This window comes from Pelodiscus sinensis, chromosome 14 (genome assembly GCF_049634645.1).
Source record: "Pelodiscus sinensis isolate JC-2024 chromosome 14, ASM4963464v1, whole genome shotgun sequence".
Classification (NCBI taxonomy): Eukaryota; Metazoa; Chordata; order Testudines; family Trionychidae; genus Pelodiscus; species Pelodiscus sinensis.
The window spans coordinates 35,573,416-35,595,250 of record NC_134724.1 but is presented as its reverse complement, the minus strand read 5'-3'; the positions used below and the strand labels follow the sequence as shown (position 1 = coordinate 35,595,250).

The 21,835-nt window shown below is 52.5% G+C and overlaps 1 protein-coding gene across 1 annotated transcript in view; it reads right to left on the bottom strand.

Annotated features, from left to right (window-relative positions):
- Positions 1-8,220, bottom strand: part of SEMA7A (semaphorin 7A (JohnMiltonHagen blood group)) — a 42,887-nt gene extending 34,667 nt beyond the window's left edge. The window contains exon 1 of the mRNA XM_075897449.1: positions 8,059-8,220. Within this exon, the coding sequence (XP_075753564.1) occupies positions 8,059-8,209 (151 nt within the window). The 5' untranslated portion in view covers positions 8,210-8,220. The remainder of the gene's footprint in view (positions 1-8,058) is intronic.
- Positions 8,221-21,835: the final 13,615 nt, after the last annotated feature.

The following is a 21,835-nucleotide window of genomic DNA, read 5'->3' as shown; positions in this document are numbered from 1 at the left end:
ATGTAAACAGGCAGCTTGGCATAGTGGATAAAGCAATAGGCTAGGACTCTCATGACCCATGGTCTATGCCTGGCTCTCTCTGTAGCCTGCTGCGGGAGCAAACTGCATTGCCATGCGGTGCCTCAGTTTCCCCGTCTGTGCAATGGAACCATCCCTCCTCCACCTGTTGTCCCTCTTGTTGGCCTGGGCCTGAAGGGACCATGTGCTTCCCCCCCCCACTCCTGGGCAGCATGTGGGTGGAGCATAGGGAGATAAACATCAACCTGATCCGGGGATACAGAGAGCCTTTTGCCCCCTCTCAGGGCTTTTCACCCGGCCCCTAGCACCTTGCAAAGACAAGGCAATTGGGACGTTTGGCATGAGGAAGAAACGCAGTGAGGGGAAGAGACTCTCGGTTCTGCAAACCAACCCTGGAGGTGAGGAGGAAGAGTTTGGAGAAGTTCAGACCTTACGGAGGAGAAGGGACCTTCCGCGTGATGAGCAAGGGGCATCGCCCACCTCTTTACGGGTTTCCTGCCAACCATTCGAGGTACTTCCCTGTGTCCCCATCACTGCATCAATGAGTCCTTTCAGGTGTCAGGCCCCTCGTGGGCCCCGGCCCCTCACTTGGGTGAGGGAAGGCAATTCTGACTCTAAGGAATTCAGTGTCTCATCCAAATTGACCCGCCTTCCTCTCTAAGTCACAGGTAGTCACTGATCACTTGTTTACATTCCTCCCTTCCCCGTCTGGGCCAAGTCATGGTGCAATCACCACAGGACGGAGTATTAGCTGCACCCTACACCGGGAGTGAGTGATCCACATGAGACTATCATCATGCCAGCTGGCAAGCCTTTGTGACTTCCTGTTCTCACCCTGTGAGTCACACGGTATTCCCTTGGGATATTTCATGGGGACAGTCATCTTGAAATCCTCCAAAAAGTGCTTTGGGATCTCCAGATGAAAAGGGCTAGGGGACCGCTCGAGAGGATCATGCTTTTTGCTCCCACCAGGCATGACGGAACTGTGGAACTCACTGCCACATGAAGTCCCTGACTTCTCAGGATCTTAACATTCCAAAGTGGAAAGGAGCGATCTGGATGGATATCAAAAGTATCCAGAGCCCATTATAATTAAGGAGAACAATTTTGGAAGGGGTGTTAAACGTCAGGGCTTCGGACAATCCCTAACCACCAAGGGCGAATCCTTCTACAGGGGCAGATTATCCACCTTGGTTCCTTGGTACTCTTGCATTTCCCTCATGCTTTGGGGGCAGGACAACCCTCAGTTCTGGTCCCACTGTGCTATATAGTGTCCAGGCTGTAATACTGAGCAGGGGCCAGTCCCAGAAGTCAGGCTCTTCACAGGAGCCACCTTGGGCAAGGCAGCGAAGGAGCCGGGGCTAGCTGAATGCACGGGATTCAGCTGGAAACTGACGCCGATTTATGAGTCCTACCTGCCAAGCAAGGCAACCTGAACCTTCCACCGTTTATTCCCAGCCCATGTGTTTGCTTTCCCTTCCTGTCACAGGAGGGGCCGCAGGGGAGAAAGCCACCTGCTGGGTTTGTTGAAAGCACTGTGCCAAAGTCACCCTGGGAAAAGATGAGCACAGCGCAAATCGGGACTGCCGGGAAAGGAGCTTTCCACTGGAAACGCTGACACACCGAGATCCGAGCCGCTAACTTCGCCCCAAGTGCCCAGTGCTCCCGGGGGAACAGGGCTGCAGTCATGGGAACCCAGCTGCGGAAACGCCATGTGGCTTCCCTGCTTTGATTCTCCCTCCCCCTCTGTGTCCCAGCCTCAGTGCCTGGGAGAACGGAAAGGTTCCCCACAAACCCCTGGAGCCCACGGCCTGTGGGCCAGGCTGACGACTTCCAGGCAAGAGGAGGCGATCAGCGTGAAGTGACCCTAGTCACTCATTACGCCTGCACGGCATGTGGTAGCAGCTGAATTGACACAGCCCATCCGCCGCAGGGGGAACGTTTCTACCAGGCTCCATGCTCCTCAACCCCTCCCTTCTGGGTGATCCAGCTCCCTGCAGCCAAGGACTCACAGAGCCAGGGAACACTAGGACGGGAAGGGACATCAAGAGGCCGTGAATCCAGTCCCCTGGCCTCGCGGCAGGACCCAGCACCATCTAGCTCATCCCTGACAGGTGTCCGTCTAACCTGCTCGTAAATATCTCCAGGGATGGAGATTCCACAGCCTCTCTGGGCAATTTATTCCAGTGTTTAATACCCCCCAACAGGAATGTCCAACCTAAACCTCCCTTGCTGCAGTTTAAGCCCCTTGCTTCTTGTCCAATCCTCAGAGGCCAAGGAGAACAATTTTTCTCCCAGCTCCTTGTAGCACCCTTTTAGTTACTTGAAACCCGCTTGCATGAAGGGTGGCTAGCAACAGCCATGGGCTAAGACGGTAACTCCCTAGAGCAGTGGTGCGCAACCTGTGGGTCGCGACCCCCAAGGGGGTGACGGATGTCTTCCCAGGGGGTCGCGGCGCTTAGATCTGGCCGGCCAGGGACTGGGTCCAGGATCAAAAAAGGTTCCCCTAGAGAAGCAGATGCTGGCACAGCACAGATGCTGGGGATGGGCACCTACTGGTGACACACCATGGTTAGTGAGAGGAACAGCTGGGCTGTCTCATTCCATCTTCAGCTAGGACTTCAGTGGGGTGATCCTCAATCGGGGGTCCCCACCCCCACACTTGATAAACTTCACAGACCCCTAATTCTCGTCCTCTGCCACCTCACATTGAGAAGCACCTCAACCAGGAAAGACCTGCCCAGCGCTAAATAGCACCCAGCATCTAGAACAGGGGTGGATCCGGCCCCCGAGGCTCACGCCCCCCCCCTGCATTGGGGAGCCTGTGCTGGTGCCCCATACCCTCCCCCGCTGCTCCTGGGGCTAGAGCACCCAAAATCTACTAGGCTGGCCCCCCGTGGTCTCTGGTGTGGGAGGGGAATGTGGGAAGGGTCTTTCTGCTTCCTAGTCGGGCGCCATGTCAGCGAGGGGTTTTTGAGTGTGGCCCCCGCCTGATTTTTCCGTGGGGCAGTGGCCCCTGACCCGAAGAAGGTTCCCCGCCCTGATGTAGAAGATGGGTTGGAGGGATGGGGGCCACTGCCCCACAGAAAGCGACAAGCGCGCTGGGTTTGGAGACCTGTCAGCAGCGTATCATCCAGGGAGCCACCAAAACCAGCTCGCCAGAGTCTCCGAGGGGACGGCCACCCACCCCGCAGCTCAGCCGATCTCGCCTGGCCAAGAGGCGGCTTCACGGAGAGCTGTGCAAGCAACATGCCCCGCCCCCGGGACGTAGTGGGGGGCTGTCTGCTCTGTAGCCAGGGGTTCCCCTGTGCTGTGAGGTGCGGTTCCCACTGACTCACCCACGTGTGGAATGACCCAGACACCGAGTCCCAGCCTGAGCAGATAACAAGGCTCTTCCCAGGGGGAGACACAAAGGAGGGGAGGCGGAGACGGCCACCTGGCTAGGGGGCAGGGCCTGGGAGCCGGGCAGTTTTTTGCAGGAAAACCATGAAGGGAAGAAACTAAGCAGAGTTCTGGGGGTTGAGCAGCCCAGGCACCCCTACCCCAAGGGATCTAGGGCTGCCAGCCCGACTCCTTACGTTTACACACGTCTAGGCTGCGCTGTACCCTGGAGAAGCAATAAGCCCTCTCTGTTCTACGGGCTGGCGGAGTCTCATCTTGCTGCTACGGTGGGGGGGGGGCAGGATCAGGGGCATCCCCGACGTGCCGCCCCCTCCCCCCCCAGGCAGTGTGCTAGTACTGCTCCACTTCAACCTGTACACCGATGACTCGCGCATACAGAGCAACGTGCAGAGGCTTACAGACGCCGATGAGCTAGGCAGCATGGCACAGGAGAAAAACGTGGCCACTGTTGAGAGCAGACTGACGCCTGCCCGGGGCAACCTTTCAGCATATCCTCATTCGAACCAGCTGCCTGTCAAACCTCAGGCAGAGACGCACGTGTCGGCCTTTCACTCCCGCCATCGGGAAGCCAAGCAGAGACTAACCATCCTCTGGGCTGGTACTAGAGGGGCTAAGGGGCCATCCCCTCACTTTTTAACAGGGGCAGAGTTTGGGGGCGGAGGCAGCCTTGCCCCCTGCAAGCCTCGGGCAGGGGCTGAGCTTCACGATAGGGAAGCTGATCTGCAGTGCTGCCCCGCACCTGCCCGAGGCTTGCAGCGAGGGGAGTAACACCCCCAAACTACGCCCAGGTTGAGACGTGGGGAGACATAGGGGTCATAAACAGGTGTCTGCAGCCACACCCACCTACCCTTCCCTTATTGCTAACTGGGAGTCGGGGGATCCTGGCGACGTGGGGGCCAGACCCCAGTGCGCTGCCAACAGTCGTGCCAGGGAGATCCCCTCTCAGCGAGATACACACCTGCCCCTCAGCCCGTCCTGCCCCACGTGGCTGGGGTAGCTTCCGTAGGGGCATTTGACACGCAGCGCCACGTAGTGGCTGAACAGTGGCATACAGTTGGGCCTTTCCTGACACCTGCTGCCATAATGCATTAGCGTGGCCGGCTCTGCTCTCCCGAGCCCCCGTCTCCCACCTGGGTCAGCCCTCGGGGACCGCTGGCCAGCAGCCCTCCGAATCATAGGAGCCTAGGGCGGGCAGAGCCCTCAGGAGTCATCGAGTCCAGCCCCCTGCCCTAAGCAGCAACAACCCATTGTGCACCCTTTGCACCTCTCCCCTTGGCTCTCTCTCCAGACAGCGCCTGCCTCGGAAGCATGCAGGCCAGAATGCCTGGCAGATGAGGCATCTCCCTCCTCCGCGGGTGGCGCCTGAAGTCACACTGGCCTCTAAGCCGTGTCGGATCTGACACGCCGGGGCTCAGCGTGGGAGCCAAATGCTCCTAACCCTAAAGCATAGCCTGGCACCGCGGCCTTTAGCTCTGCAAGCAAAGCCAGGGACCACAGTGTCCCAGCCTGCAGACACTTCCTTCTGCACCAAGCGGGGGAGTAACCAGGCCTCCGACTCTGATTGGGAGGCTGGTTTGCGACACTCCAGAGTTCCACAACTTCCCGTATCTGCGCGAGAAATGTGCCGTGCCAGTCGCCCACGGACCACCTGGGCCTCGCTTCCGCACGGGCTTTGGAGGGAGCTGGAAAACCCTTGCAAGTAGAAATGAGCCCAACGAGCTTTGGGTCCAGATCTGGACTTGCCCGTCCCCCATGCGAAGCTGCAACTGAGGAGGAGCAAGTACCCGGCTGGGTCCCCAAATCCCTGCGTTTACACAGTGCCAGGCGGCACCTCTGTCAGATCCCTCGGCTCGTCTTCACTAGAGACAGGCAGGGCTGCTAGACAGCCCTGGAGCTATTTAAAGGGTTACCTATCCAGTTTCTATACTACAGGTCCCATCTCTCTTTACAGCACCGGGCTGGGGAGCGCTACCCCACAGAGGGTGGCTTTGCAGATAGAGGCAGCAAGGGGCGAGGGGAGAGGAATCCCCAGCTGATCCCGGGCTCCACGCTTTCATCTTTGAAGTGTAGCAACAGCCCTAGCAACTTCAAAGGTGGAGGCGCCCTATTGACTAGGCGATGCAAAATGCATCGCCTATTCGATTAGTCAATTAATTGATACTCGACATCCGTAGCGCGCAGCCCATGCCTGGAAACGGAGCTGTATCGAGGATGCGTTGGAAATGCTGGGGGAAGGGAAGGTCTGAGCATCCTGGCCGGCTAAGGGCCTTTGTCTGAAATGACATGATCAGTATTGGAGCAAGCCAGCTGAACGGGGCCTCTCTGCCTTGGGGAGCTGCCTGTTTTCCTCTCTCTGCTTTGGGGTTCTTGTGTTTTTCTGAAGGCTGAGAAATAGAGTCACGCTGTGGTGCCCACACGGGTGGCCCATGCGCAGCCGGATGTTGCTGCTCCATTTCAGGCATGTTCATGCCTCCCCTCATGTGCAGCAACATTGGGCAAAGCAGTTTTCTTCACCCCCCAAACTTACGCCGCCTTTGGGAACCTCCAAGCCCCCTTTGGCGAGGAAGGGGCCCCGTCTCCAGCCTGACATGGGGTCATCGCTCTGGAAGAGAGACGCTGAGCCAGTGACACCAGCCGGGGAAGGGAAAATAAAGCCTGGATTATGGTTTTGCCTGAGGCGCTTTCCTCCGGGCTGGCTTTAGTAGCACAAAGCTCAGGGCTGGCCCTCCCATGTGGCGAACTGAGGTGGCTACCTCAGGTGCCTGACTGTGGGGGGGGCGCCACTAGGACCCAGAGTGTAGAAAATTGTGTTGGCTGCTGGTGTAGGTAGCAGAGCAGTCCCATGAGAGGAGTAGAACAGGAAGAAGGCAGAATTGAGACCCAAGCGAGGGGATATGGGAGCATCATTTGAGCTCCCCGCCTCAGGTGCCAAAATGTTGTGGGCCAGCCCTGACAAAGATTCCACCCAAGAGTGATCGGCTCAACATATTGGGTCTTGTTCCCCCCCGCCCCACTGCCACCAGGAATCAAGTCCCCAAAAAATCCTAAGATTGGCATAAAAAAATCCTGAGATTTGAAACAACAGGAAACATCAGGGTCCGTTTCCTTTGCCTCCTACATCTGAGCCTTCAGGGTCTTAGGCCAAATGCTGTGGATTTTTTCCAAGGCCGGGAGGGCTAGAAAGTTGAACCAAAGCAGCTAATCAGCACCTTGCAGGAGCAGCGGCTTGAAGGAAAAGCGCTAACAATCGCCCGTCTCGCGAATGCGCTCCAAAGCCGTGTTGCCCTGCGTCGCATGCCAGGGAGCCCATCTCGGGGCACACGGAGGAAGACTCTGAGAGGATAAACAACAGCATGACAAGCAGCAGGGGGCACGGCCAGAGAGAAACAGGTGCCAGAGAAGCCAGATTGCTGCTCTTCCCACTGGGGCACGCTCCCTCGGAAAGGGGTGTTTCCCCCTCACATGTAGCCAAAAGCAGGTGATCTGATGGTTTTTTCCTAAGAGGGAATTCCATGGAAATTATTCATCCCTTCAACACTCACTGCCTCAGACAATCCCTGCCAGGGATCTATGTCTTCATTTCCTTGTATCATTGGTCTGCATTATTTACAGACACACAAAGAGAAGATGACAGCATCAGCTCTGCCCTGGATTACCTTTGTCTCACTCTGAGGCCTCAATATTCCCCACCTGCTCCCAACGCCCTGAGCAGCTGCTTCCGAGCCGCACGGCTGAAGAACAGCAGCCAAGCTGGGCCAGAGCTGGGGGCGAACGTGCCCTCCACAAAGGGGACAAAGGATCCTGTACCGACAAGCTACTTGTCACACCGGCTGACAAGAGCATTCGAGCCCAGCTGTCTGCGTGATTCAGACAAATAGCGTGGAATAACATCTCAGTCAGAAACACCGCTGCGCCTTCTGTTAATGCCTTCCTATGCGACGTTAACCAGGCAGCTGGGGCATGGAGGGAAGAGACATCCATAAAAGCTATTTTACTCTATACATTCATATGGGTCCCTCGGGCACTTTGCATACACTTCCTCCTCTGCAACATGGATCCTTTGTATTAAGGGATTTGTCTTGCCTCAGAGCTCAGTTCCTGCTCCAGGAGACTGAAGGACTAAATGTTCCGCATAACTAGCGCAGAGACAGCCGGCCAAGTCACTCTAACACATAGAAAGATAACTGTTTGACATGGCTTTTCAGCTGCTCAGTGTGTGTGTTGCAGCAGGGACAGTATCTCCTACAACGTCTCCACAGGGACTGGGTATTAACAGCCGCCTTAAATTCTATTTGTGGCGTTTAGAAAGGGGTTGAAATAAAAAACCACGGAAAGGTCAAGAAAAAGAAGGCACCTCTATGAAAATGAAGAAACTGATCAAGGGGGAGAAAGATCTTAACACACATCAGAAAATGGCCAGGTCCTTTTCCTATAGCACAACCTCAATCTCCCTGCGAGAGGCCAAAATGAATCAAGACTAAGCCCCCCAAAGCGACATGATACAGAGAAAAGAGAGAGACTGTTACACCAACAGGGATAGTCTCCCTGTGTCTGTCAAGTACACACACACTTTGTAGATTTCAAGGTTCCTGTGAAGCAGTGCAAGGCTCAGGCAGGCAGCTGCCGTTTGAATCTTACCTTGTGGAGCTGTGAGGATAATTCTAGGGTTTACCGTGGAGTACCCAGCTGTCAGGAGAAACAGGTGGCTGGTCCATAGGACAGAAAGACAGGCAGTGTGCGAGTTCAGACCCATCTCTCCTGCAATCTCTCCGGCACAGCTTGGCAGCATACTTCTGCCAGGATAGCATAGCAGTTAAATATACCGAGTAGGCGGGCCTATAGGTCCCTTAGCCAATCGGAAGAGTTTAGTTGGTAAACTAGCTTCAATCCTCAAGCTGTTACCCCACTGGGAAAAGGGGTTATAAGAGCAGGCCCCCAAAATCATGAGATTGTCTTAAAAACGGTGAGCTTTGGAATAGAATACAGGGGTGATTTTTCCCTTGCCTGTCTAGCCTTTGGGGCTCCTGTTTACAAGCTCCTCCTCTGCACCCACAAAGGATAGAAACTTACTATTTTGTCAAGGAAAGCTGAAATTCTGGCATATTCCCCTCACTCTGGTGGTTCACTCCCACTCCTGTGAGGCTCACTGTAAAAGTCACAAAGCCAGCAATGGTCTGCCACAGAAGAGGCAGCGTAGTTTAGTAGGTAGAGCACTAGACTAGGACACAGAACTGGATTGTGTTTCTGTCTCTGCCACTGGCCTGCGGGGTGAGCTTGGGTGAGTCACTTTGCTTCCCATGGCTCAGTTTCTCTATCTGTAAAATAGGTCTAGGCTTGAGGCAATTTACCTCATCCAAGAAACCTGTAGCCCTTGACATTGGAAAAAGGAGATGATGTCATTATCTCCCTCCTGTACTTCCAGTTTGACATGTCTTCCTTCCCCTTCCATCCTATGTTGTGCTGCCCTTTTGCTTTTCACTTATAAACAGCTGTTACGTTCCACTCCAGAAGTGGTGACACGTTTGTAATGGGGTCCAATTTTAATGTACCACGCTGGCAACAGGCAAGAGCCGAAAAGTGAGCGCAAGGGTCATTCGTGCCCACAGCAATGCCCCTTTACACTACATGAACCACTGGGCCATCATTTAGAAATCAGCAGCGTAGTACATAGAAATAAGCCTCCATTCCTAGCCCCCAGCAGCTGTTGAAGATAATAGGAGACTAAGAGGTTTTTTGCACCCACTGTTTGGGCTGTCTACACAAAAGCGACATTACACAGGGTTTTCAAGGGCGCATTGTTATCTTAGCTCGGCTTTTGTGCTGGGCATTTACAGGAACCCTTTGCCAGTCGTGGTGGAGGACTCCTGGCACCACTGCAAATGGCAACATTTGTGAATACTCGGAGCCGCGGCTTCCAGTCCCCACAATGACCTCCCTGCTGCTCCTGAACTCAACGCAGGGGTCAGGAGCTGCTCGCTGCGGGGGTCAGGGGCCGTGGGGAATTCCGGGCAGCTCTGGGCAGCTGCAGTGAGTTCCCCACGGTTTCGGACAGCGGCAGGGAACTCAACACAGGTCCGGGAAGCCACCGGGAACTCACCGCAGGTGCCAGTAATGGGGCGAGTTCCCCATAGCTCCCATCCCCCACCATCGTCCCCTCTCCCAGTCCAGGCAGGAGACTCTGGCCAATACGCAGAACCGGGAATAGTGATCCCATGAATTGTGAGGGTCTCCTATATACAATTAGTCCCCATGTTTAACCTCTCTAGTCCGGCAACATCCATGGTCTGGTATGATTTTAGTTAGCCAGATGTTCACTTATCATGGGTGTGGCCAAATTTCCCCTGGTCCCATAAAGTTTATTTACAGCCACCAGGCCTGGCGCTCAGTGGTCTGTGCTGTGAATTAGCTCTAATTTACCCCTAAGTGTCTTCTAAGAACCCAGTAAGCAGTGGAAGTGTTGGTAATGCGGCTAGACAATATCGACCTCCTATGCTTCGGAAATTCTCTGGTTCGGCAAATTCTGAGGGTGCCAGAGAGCGGTCCAAGCTGTACTATTTTTACAACATTACCCAAGTCAAGACTATCTGAATGCGATCAGCATTGTAGATCACATAATAACAAATATGAAGCTATTGGTTCACATTGTGATTTTTTTTGTCCAAATAGGTAAATCCTGGCAAATTCAATTAACATGGAAAAGAGTGATCTCGGAAAATGGTATTTCATTTCAACTAATAGTCTGAAAGGGAGGTGGAGTTGGCAGTCCCGAAGATGCCATTATGGTCCCCTGAACCGCTGGCTAGTTGGTCGACTTTGTGGAATGCCAAAAGCAGAACGAAACCTGAGACTTCTGGTGCTGAGTGCATGAGCCTCTACACAGCAGGAGCTAAATGCAGCTGGCTCTCAGCTAAGGAGCACGCTCATTCTTCCTAAGATGACTAAGTACCACTACATGGAGCAAGAAACTGCACCCAAAAGAATTGATTGCATCAGTCATCAGCATTCCTGAGGCATTTACCAACTCCAGACAGGTCAATTTTCAGGCGAGGGTGAGATAAGAGTCTCACTTTGATTGTAATAAAAAACCACAATCGAGTCTTGCATGAGCTGCATCCATACATTGGATAGCCCAAGTGCTTTTAGCCTGGCATGAAGAACTCATCTCCGGGCCACAGTGTTTAGTTCTAACTCACCCAAAGTTTGCGAGCGTCCTCATCAAGGGGTCTTGTTTCAGGGCCTACCCTAGTCACTTAGCCTGCCATTTTCGAAAGAACCGCGTCTAGACTGCGGTTTTACTTTCGAAATGGCGCTTTTTCAAAAAAGCGCCATGATGCGATTATGCAAATGAAGGATGGGAAATTCAAATCCCCGCCCCATTTGCAAGTTCCAACTGTCTAATTTGCATCCCTGTGAAAGAAGGGATGTAGTCTAGACCCAGCCTTATTGGTGGGAGCTAAAAGATAGAACAGGAAAAAAAGAACATCCGAAGAAGTGGGGTTTGCCCACAAAAGCTCATGATCTGATATATATTTTTGTTAGCTACTAAGGGCATGTCTATACTGCAGGGCAAAAGTCGAATTAAGCTCCGCCACTCCAGCAACGTCAATTGCGCCGCTGAAGTCAAAACAGCTTCATTCGGCTTATGGCGCTGTCTGCACAGCAGGAAGTCGAAGGAAGAGCCCTCTTCTTCCAACGTCCCTTACACCTCGTGAAATGGGGGCGATAGGAGTCGGAGTAAGAAGTCCTCCAGCTCGCCGTTATTTTGGAATCACAGCTTGCTGTGTAGACGCGCTCCCTGTCATTTCAAAAGAACGTCGGTTATTCCAAAATCACGCTGCTGTGCAGACGTCTCCTTCGGTGCCACAGGTCGACTCGCTGGTTTTAAAGTTACAGGCTAACACAGCTGCCCCTCTGAGACACGGAGGAAAAAACCTCTTCACTAAATCCATTTTAATCTCTGGGTTTATTCCGGAGCGTATGCCAGACACACAATGGTTTTATAAATAGCTTGAACTCCAGCCCAGCTCTCCAGCTAATCACTGTCAATGTTTCTACCAGACAGTTCCTTTTATTTCTAGATGTCTGTTTTCATGCAGCTCCCTATGGGCAGGTCCTTGGGTCTTGAGAGAGATAATGTCGTCCTAACATTAGCAGCCTTTCGGCCTTTCAAACACTTTCCTGCAGCCCTTTCTTTGACTTACAGCCCTATGGTTCCCCTGGGATAGCACCCCGGCCAGAGACAACTCAGGAACCTGAGACCCTCTACTCTCAGAGAAGCAATGTACCCCCCTCCTCATCAATTTTACCTTAACCACTGCTCCTGTATAACACACAGCACTTGAAAGATAGTGGTAGAAATGTAGCCGTGTTAGTCTGGTGCAGCTACACCAGACTAACACGGCTACATTTCTACCACTATTCTACATGCACGGCACTACATTTAGCCGTTTGGAATGGAAAACCATATGAAAAAACTTGCACAGATGCAGACAGACATCTTCTTTCTATCCAAGTGCAAGAAGATGGACATCGTACCCAAAGGACTGAAAGTGAACAATCCATTAAGATCAACATACTTTACTGACTACAGTGAAAGACTCTGCCTCACACTATCCAAGAAATTAAGGAACCACCTGATAAGTATTTTATACAAGAAACAGAAAAACTTCAAGAATGACATTTCAAACTTAGAGAGTCTCATCTCAAGACAAACATCCACACCGACTAACACCTTGCAAGACTTTTGTTCCACTTGAAAGATAGTTGGTTTAAGTAGGAAATAGAGCTCCTACTAGAAACAAGAGAGTGATGGAAACAAAAGAGTTATAATACAAACCAAATCATCAAGCACAGAGTAGGGGCTACCCTTACTCCACTTTCCCATAGAATAAAAGATGATTTTCCCCTATTAACAAGTGTGAAATATCAGGACTTCTTTTTTCCAGAGGATCTGGGTCACAGCTGTTTATAAAGGACAAAGCCCCTAGAAGATCCGGTAATATTGGCACATCTGGTCATACAGATGGTCCCCCCAAAGTTCAGTCTGTTGCAGAGCTGGCCATCAAAGGACGGCCAAGCAGCATGCAGCCCAATGAAAATAACTTGCAAACACAGAGAGGAGATGGGAAACAGGTCAATCCCGCTGGAAAAAAAAAAGATCGTTGCAGGTTTCATCATTCAGTTTTATATTGGGGGGGGGGATCAAAGTGTTGTTCAGATTTTAGGATTTGTTTGCGCAGCGAGGCTGGGCGATTTGCGAAGGTTTACCTTTAACTTACAGCAAAAAAGCATGCTGTGTGTGTGTATGTGTGTTTTATAGACTCAAATGGCTCGCTCCCCTCTGTGCCTCTGAAAATCTAACTTGCTGAAGGATTTCAGAGAGAAGGTGATAAATCCCCAGTTGGTGTTCTGGAACTGTGTACACAGCTGTCCCATAGTCCTCACGCCTGTGCACAGTTCACGCTCTCTGACGAGGAGCGGGGGGTCTCTCTGTGTGGGTCTGCCCCGAACGTCAGACGTATATTCGACGCAAGGAGCTAGGGTATCGTTACACTCCTCACGCAGGCAAACTTCGCCACACGGTCAGCAGAAGCTTTGGGTGATCAGGTCTCTAGGCAAGCGGGGAATGCATTCCATGCGGATGTCTCCTCCCCAGCAGGCTAGCAAGGCCCCGAGTCAGCCAAGCACATGAGCACGTGCTTCCAGGGGACTTTCAACACACGCTCAGCCCGGGCCAAAGTGCTTTGTTGATTCAGGGCCAGAAAAAGCACCGGAGCCAGGAGAGCAGCTGATTGTAAAGCCCTTGCTGATAACGGGAGACTTTCCAAAGATGCCAGCGAGTTCTGGCTCGGGTCTGGAAGGAGAGGGAGGTGAGAAGCGTCCGGAAGAGGGAGGCGAGCCAGGCTGAGCGTCCCAAGCAGGGAGCAATGGCAAACCAAGGCCACCCAGGCTGCTGTTGTCTTTCAGTGTGGGGTGGAGGCTTTTCGCTGGCAGCCCCGGAGCTGGGAGGTGAAGCCCATTTGGGGTTTAATGCTGATCCCTACCGAGGAGGCATTTTACAACAGGCCATGCCAGGCGCAGCACTGGTCTTTTAAGACTAAAGACGTGTGGGCGCTCAGATCCTACAGTGCAGTACCAGGGGAGGACGATATTGCTATTTTGACAGTGCCCAGGCTAGACTAGAACCAGCAGCCCTGAGCTGGGCCCCAAGGCAGGATTTAGACAGGACCTGCCCTTAAGAGTTCAGCTACTGCTTGTCTGTTTTGGGGCACACTTGAGTCTGGCTGCTGCGCTGCTGCACTAGAGTGCCTCCTAGTGTCCCTGGTGCAGAACTGCCAGCACAGGGTCTGATATTTCTATCAGGGGTCTCCAACCTTTTTAGGCACAAGATCACTTTTTAAATTCAAGTCAGTCCAGGATCTCTCTCAGATCCCTGCTCCACCCCTTCGCTGAGGCCCCTGCACTCCTCACTCTGGGAAGATGGGGTACAGGGGAGGGGGACAGAGTGACATCAGCACCCCCTGCCTATGTCTGCCCCACCCTGCACAACAAGCAAGAGGCTCCCGGGGCAGCGCTGAGGCTCCGGGCAGGAACAGCAGGGCAGTGCGAGGAGGGGCAGTTGAAGTGCTGGTACTTGACAGCCTCCCAGCCATACCTGTCAGGGTCACCTGTCAGAGGCTCCACGATCTTCTGGTAGATCCTGATTGACTGGTTGGTGACCGCTGTTCTACATGGTTCCTTTCACCCAGAAACCCCCAAAGCACTTTACACAAAGCTAGAAAGCCAGTTTCCATGCAAAGCCAAATTTTGTTTCCTGCTCCAGAGTTTCCTGTAAAGTATTGTTGTCTCTGAGCTGGCAGGTTCAATCTGGGGATAAGGTAGAATTTTTCTACCCAATTTGAGATGCACTGGAAGAGGGGATCCTGAATTTTGATATCCTGGACTCCAGCAATCCCCAACCAGTATGTGTAGCACCAGTGATGTGTTTGGCACCATGGACCAAACCAGCTCACGGAGCGAGCCAGGGGATGTAAAGTTGTCTTAAAATACCTTTACCCAGGCTCGCTCCGATTGTGCGCCAGGCTCAGGTTGGTCAGCCCAGAGAACCCAGGATGGACTCCAGCCTGATGTGAGTGGCAGAGTTCGGCTGTTATGAACACACAAACGCAAGGAGTTGAATACAGAAAGTAGAGCAACACCGTCTGTCTGAAGTACTGTCATTGCTCATCAGATGCTCAGACCAAAACTAGCTGAGCCAGATGTCTGGGTTCTAGCTTTATTGAGCAAGGGCTGGAGTGAAACTAGAAATGAGGAAGATTCCAAAGATATTCAAAACGTTATTCATGGATCAGCTGTCTGCCCTTCCTGGAAGCTTTGCAAGTCAATTTGAGGCAGGTATCAGACACCTCCGTGGTGGATTTGGTGCAGTTTCGTCTGAATTGTGACATTCAGATGCCAAGGCAGACCCGCACTGGAACCTCCCCGGGGTACTTTAAAGAATCACATTTCCCTTAATAATAGGCAGCAGTTTTAAAACAAACAAAAAGAAGTTTTTCTTCACTCAGCACACAATCAATCTGTGGAACACCTTGCCAGAGGATGTGGTGAAAGCTACGACTTTAACAGAGTTCAAAAAAGAGTTAGAAAGTTTATCCTGTACAGACTACCTCAGCTACTCCCTGAAGATTCATGGAGGTTAGGTCCATCAATGGCTATTAGCCAGGGTGGGTAGGAATGGTGTCCCTAGCCTGTTTGTCTGGAAGTGGGTGATGGGAGGGATCACGTGAGGATTACCTGTTGTGATCACTCCCTCTGGGGCATCTGGTATTGACCACTGTCGGCAGACGGGACACTGGGCTAGATGAACCTTTGGTCTGACCTTGTATGGTCGTTCTTATGTTCTTAATAAAAATGTATTTTACTGAATCGCAGAAGGGTTCCGAGGAACTTCTCCTTCTTCTTAAACCCGTGTACTCCGAGTGGCGCATAGGTCATCGACAAGTCTCTTCCACTTCACTCTGTCTTGAGACAAAACTTCTAGCTGACTCCAGGAGTACCCCAGTTGCCCTTCAGTCTCAGTAGATCTTCTCCACATTGTCCGAGGTCTTCCTCTTTTGCGTTTTCCTGGCAGGTTCCACGTGAGAGCTTGATGGACTATGCTGGATGACGGTTTTCTGAGAGTGTGGCCTCGCCATCCCCACTTTCTTCTCTTGAGTTGAACGTCAAGTGGTTCTTGTCCTGATCTGTTCCAAAGCTCCTCATTTGTGACAACGTCCTGCCATTTGATGTGAAGGATGGACCTCCGGCATGTGTTTATGAATGTCTGTAGCTTGTGATTTGAAGACTTTTTAGCATGCCAGGTCTCGCATCCATACAAGAGCACACTCTTCACATTTGTGTCAAAGAGCCGCCGTTTCATCTTCACAGATATTATTTGTGAACTCCATATGGGATGAAGAGTCTTGAAGGCAGCTGTTGCTTTCCCTATCCTAGCATTGTCTGTTCCTTGTCTGTTCCTCCGTCTCTGCCCATAATACTCCCCAAACAGATGAACTGCTCCACATCTTCCAGGTCATCCCCTCCCAGTGTGATGGTGTTGTTGTTGGACTAGCTGTGATCAAAAACCAAACCGCAGCCTCGCCATTAGAAAACCAGCATTCTTCTCATTAGCAGTCTCAGTCTGGCCTTTTCCCCAGACTAATCGAAGAAGAACTGGTTCGAGCTAGAACATTAGTTGCAACAGTGAGTTGTCATTTGTACCCAGACAAATCTATCTGACAGAAACAGAGCAGGTCACACCCTGGATGTTTTAATTGAGCCTTGTGCAAGAGACAGGCACATTAATTCTTTAGTTTCTGAATTGACCGCAAAAAGTGGAGCTCCAACTGACCCCTTGCTGTATCTGGCTACTCTGGAGTCTATATCTGAGCTGATGAAGTCCTCAGAGCTGTCCTCCTACAGCCAACACCGGTAAACTGAGGCTAGAGATGCAGCTTGAAGTGTGTGTGATTGAAACATGGACAAATCTTCCCCATCCCGGACAGAAAGCACACTGCAGAGCCATGCGTGGCAGCCCGATTCAGGAGTTCCCACAAGATACAGGAAGGGAGCAGCACCCGGTCAATTTTTCTCCAAGGTAGTCGGAGGGAGGGAGTAGATGTTGCCTTCATCCGATGCACTGAGAGGACATCTGTGAGAAGGAGGCATGTGGGGGTGGAATCTCCATCACTGGAGATGTTTAAACATAGGTTGGATAGACACTTGCCAGGGATGATGTAGCTGGTGCTTGGTCCTGCCATGGGGGCAGGGCACTGGACTTGACGACCTCTCAAGGTCCCTTCCAGTTGAAGTGTTCAGTGATTCTGTGTTCCACAAGATGGAGGCCCTCTCTTGGCAGGTGGCAGGCACTGGTGGCCCTTGGTCTCTCTCACGTGTAGTTGGATTGTGATGAAGTGGAGTGTGCACGCACAGAAGCATGTGTTTCACTGGTCTCTAGTGGCCAGAGTCAGCGCAGCTCAACTGTATGCCAAAGCTCCGCATTGCTAATGGAGATTCTCCCGTAGATAAACGGGTTTTAGGAGCCCATGCTTCGGAAGCAGGAAGGCTGACGTGATCGCCCATGTTTCTGACTGTCTGTGCCCGTGTGCATCCAAACCTAGGTATGCATGTGCTTTATCACCAGGGCTTCCCATCGAGTGTGTGCACAAGTCTGGGAACTATAAATCGTTCACCTCCTAGAGTTCTAATAGAGCATGGGTTCCCAAACTGGGGAGCATGAAGAAATTCCAGGGGGGGCGAGAGGCAACCCAGTCCCCCCATCAATCCCTCCCAAGAAAGAGCCTGGTTCATCCGTCTGCTCAGGCTGGCTGGGGCAGACTTCAAAATGGCCGCCTTAAAAGGGCAATGCCTGCTCTGCTTTTAAAAGGCCTTTTTTTTTTTTTTTACTCAACAAGTTCTGCTATTTTCAGGGGTGGTGGTGGTGAGGGTTTCTAAAAAACTCAAAAAGGGGGCATGATGCCGAAAAATTTGGGAACCACTGTAATTGAGGGTGTGTATGTGTGTGTGTGTGTGTGTGTGTGTATGTCCGGAAGTATAAATGGTTGGTCACCCTGGTTCTTCTCCTTCACTCCTCTTCCTCCTTCCATCCTCCATTTGGTCCGTTCTTGTTTGGCTGCAAGGTTTGACGGGCCAAGAGCCCAACGTGGGAACAGACTTGATGCACCCACATGACAGAGGAGCTGCCTCCATTGCTGGAAACTTTACAGTGAAGTTGTTCCGCTTTATGGCCAACATCTGAGGTTGGCATTTCATGTGGAAAGCCTCCAGCTTTGCCCGGTCTGAGCGGCCTAGTGGCCGTGTTTCACATCCAAACTGCATGACAGCAAGGAGACAGCTCCTGAGCTTGGTGGCAGCGCTGGGATGACATCGAGTCCATATTTGCTGTAAATGACCCTGGCAGACGTTGCGGTCGATACCAACCCAACAGGGAACCTCTACGTGGGCGCTGGAGGAACTGGCAAGTGTAGAATCCAAATCAGCAGAAGTTGGAGACTGCTTCCGTGGTTTCATTATCCAAAGAGGTTGGCGTCGTGGTGGGCCTGGTCCTAGATTTTCCAGCTTTGCCTTTGATCACGAAACGTGGAGGCTGACCGTGGCCAACTCCTCCTCCCTTTGCTGGAGAGCCTTATGAAATCTGCTGGGGCTCTGCCCTAGGAGAACAAAGTCATCATGGTTGAGGTGTGAACCCAAGTGCTCAGCAATCTGAGTGGCTAGGGACCAGAAGAAATGCTGTGTTAGGAAATCAGTTGCCCGGCAGAAGGCGGCAGGGCCATGACAGCCCTGCCCGACACCAAACACTAATTTAACAGGTGCCAACCGCCGAGTCCCCAGATGGCCACAGACCGTGGTTCTGTTATGCAGCTCATTAATCAAGTCCAGTTGGGACGTGTACACCTGTTAAGGCCTTCCATAGTTCGACCAGTGCTCCCTGTAAGCTGAGCGCTTAAGAAGCCACCCAGAAGAGACTCTAGTGCCGCCCAGCTGATTAGCAGAGCACCCACAACCAGCAGACTATGGTTCTACTGGTGGTGCACATCCACAGATGCCTCCGTGCGCATAACAAAATTTATTCCATACATGGTTGGAAAAAAATTAGAGGGAATGTTGCGTGTGACTCCATCAATTGAATCAAACGTGGCCTTAAGATGGACACAGTGCTACATGCCGGGGCTCCCTGAACTCACGTGCGTCTCAGACAACAAGCCGAGGGCTCTAATGTGAGCCTGTTCCTCCTCAAGTCTGACTGATGGGAGCGCTGCTACTGGTGGCTCCAAATGCACCAGTAGAACATGCACAAACATCTTCTCTGACATGGACAACAAGTTGATCGACCTGTAGCTCTTCCCTTTGCTGTGTGGTCCTCATGGGTGGTGGGTAATGTAGGCAAGAGAAGGCATTGCCTTCCCCAAACTGCCTATACTGCCCAGCAGCCCTGGTACTCTGCTGTGGTTGGGTGGGTCTTGGCTGGGAGGAAAGGTTGTGAAGGTGCGTGGTCTTGGGGGAAGGGGCGTGGCTTTGGGGGGAAGGGGCGTGGCTTCCCAGCTGGCCTTCACACGCCGTCCATGGGGGTCCTTTGCCCATATAAAGCAAGAGCACAATATTGTCCTTCCAGACAGGCGGCCAGGCTCCAATTCTCCACCCCAAGCGAAAGACGGCCAGAGGCGTATCTGGAATGTATAAAGGGTTGGACTCCCATGCAGCGTGCGTCTTCAAAACTGCAGCCGTGGGGCAGACCTGTCCTCACGGAGGCTGGATCTAGGACCCACGTCCGAGACCTTCTCTGTGCATTTCCCCAAGGAACTTTTCCTCTGGGAGATAAGCCAAGGGTTCCATAAGCAATGAGATTCTGAGCCGTGACCTGGCTCCCCTCCAGGAAGTGATGCTCAGGCGCCTCTTGGAGCAGGTCACGTCCATGTGTCCCCCGCAGAGGAAATAACAGCCCTGGGCTCCCAGCGATTTACGTCACGGGTCAGGTTGACAGAGTTTATACCCAGAATCCAGCCCAGCAATCCTTCCTCCCTCCAGCCTCACGGGAGGTCAGCCAGTGCGTGTGGAGACAGGAAGGAAGGAACATCTTCGGGCCACACCCCATAGTGCAGCACCAAAAGGTCTGGGGTGGGACTTAGTCCCGACACCTGCGAGGAAGGGATAGAACCGCAATTAGTCACTCACCCTAGCTAGAGGGTGGCTGATTAACTAATTGCCTTCTGGGCTTGAGGGGACATGAGAGCAGCTTTCAAGTATCTATAAGGGTGTTACGAGGAAGAAGGAGAAAAATTGTTTTCCTTGGCCTCTGATCATAGGACAAGAAGCAATGGGCTTAAACTGCAGCAAGGGAGGGTTAGGTTGCACATTAGGAAAAACTTCCTGCTTGTCAAGGTGGTTAAACACGGGAATAAATTGCCTAAGGAGGTTGTGTTATCTTCATCACTGGAGATATTTAAGAGCAGGTTAGGCAGACACCTGTCAGGGATGATCTAGACGGGGCATGGTCCTGCCGTGAGGGCAGGGGACTGGACTTGAGGACCTCTCGAGGTCCCTTCCAGTCCTATGAGCAGGGCTCAGCAAATAATGCCACCTACTCATCCGCGGCGAGTCGATTGCAACCCGGAAGAGCTGGGTTCCAGCGATCTGCACATGCACAAAACGATCTGCACATGCGCAGATCACCGGACAGCGCGGCTGGCGAGCAGGGCTTGCCGTGATTCGGCGAGCCCTGCCTATGAGTCTAGACTGAAGGAGCTCGGGAGCGGAGGGAAGACCCTAGACCAGAGAGAGGAAGTTCGTGGCCTCACTTGGAAAGGCCTGGGGCAGGCAGATCACAGCATCAGGACTGTGGTGGGCCCTGGGAAAGAGGGGGCAAGATCTAGGGAAAGACTGCAGGGAAAGCGAGACTCTCCCGTGGGGGGAAGACTCCTGGGGAACTGAGCAGGCTCCCATGAGAGGGAGCTCTGAGACAAGCAGAAACTGCAGTAGCCCAGGAGGGCAGAAAATGATCCAGTGTCATTCCTGCTATCCAAGAAGGAATCTGACTTTAGTCAACTTGGCGGAGAGCTGAGCTGCAGAAGACCTGGGGCAGGGGCAGGTGGCTGGCAGGAGACGCTAGAGCCGAGCCAAGCAGCAACACAGCCAGCCCGGACCTATGGAGGTGCTCCAACGGTGAGCAAGGCTGTCAAAACCTTCATTTTTCCAGCCTCCCTTGTCTAGCTGAGCCTCCCTCCAGCCTCCTTGTCTAGCCAGCTAGGGACACACCCTGTTGCCAATTACACCGGCAGCAATGATTCCACAGAATCAGTTTTCTGCGGATTTACGCCGGCATCGCCGAGATCAGAACCTGGCCCTTAGTGTTTGGGCAAATAGGGCCAGTGATAAACTGGGATTTTAATCCAGATTTCCAGCAGTGGAGGGGAGACCAGAATCCAACTGTTAGTTCTCAATTTTCACATTACCAGATGCACTGGGATACTCCCGAGGTGCCTAATTCCTATTGATTCGCACAGGACTTAGGTGCCTTGATACCTTTGAGAATCTGAGCCGTGGGTCACAAGTTACATTCAGTTTCAAGATGTGCTTGGAGCAGGTGCTGGCTTCTGCACGCGGGTGGGGAGCAGAAGCGATCGTCCACCCCTCGCACAACTTAGAGCAGCCTCCATCCATACAACTGGCATGTGCTAACGCCGAGGAATCACTTTGCCTGCCATTGAAATGCAGCCACTGCTGGAGTGAGCGATGGCAGCTGTCTAGTCACACAGAAGTTTAGGTCAGGCCCCATGGTGGGCCGCAGCCCACAGCAATGGCAGGGATTCGAGGTAGGCCAAAATCGGATCACGCACGTGGATATTTAGCCAAGATGGCAGATCTGACGTGCTCAGCAGGGTTAACAACCTAAATTCCTCCCTGAGCCAAACAAAACTCCCAATCAACCGAGGCGGGGAAAAAAAATCTGGGAAAAGCAACCTGCAGTTTGTTCTGTTTCTTAGGCCGGGTGCGAGCTGGTTTTTCTAGTCAAACTGTTTTACATTTTGCCTCGACTCTTATTAGAAACCCTCCTGCCTGTGGCTCCAGGAAGTCACTGGAGGCCCCAGGAATGATGTGAATAAAAGGGCATTTGTGAGTAATTGTGGTGCTGTTCTCTCTTCGCCCGTTTCTCCGTCTCTCATGCCCCTGTCATGTCAATTGCTGTTGATGCTCCCATGGGCGGAGCAGCTTTCTTCGAACATCTCTGGTGTTATTCATGTAGCTGGTATTGATCCTCCAGACACAGTCCACCATACGGTGAAAAGTACTCGAGCTCAGACTGATGGATGGAGGGATGACCCCAGAAAAGTGGATCCGCGGACAGACAGACGGATGCAAC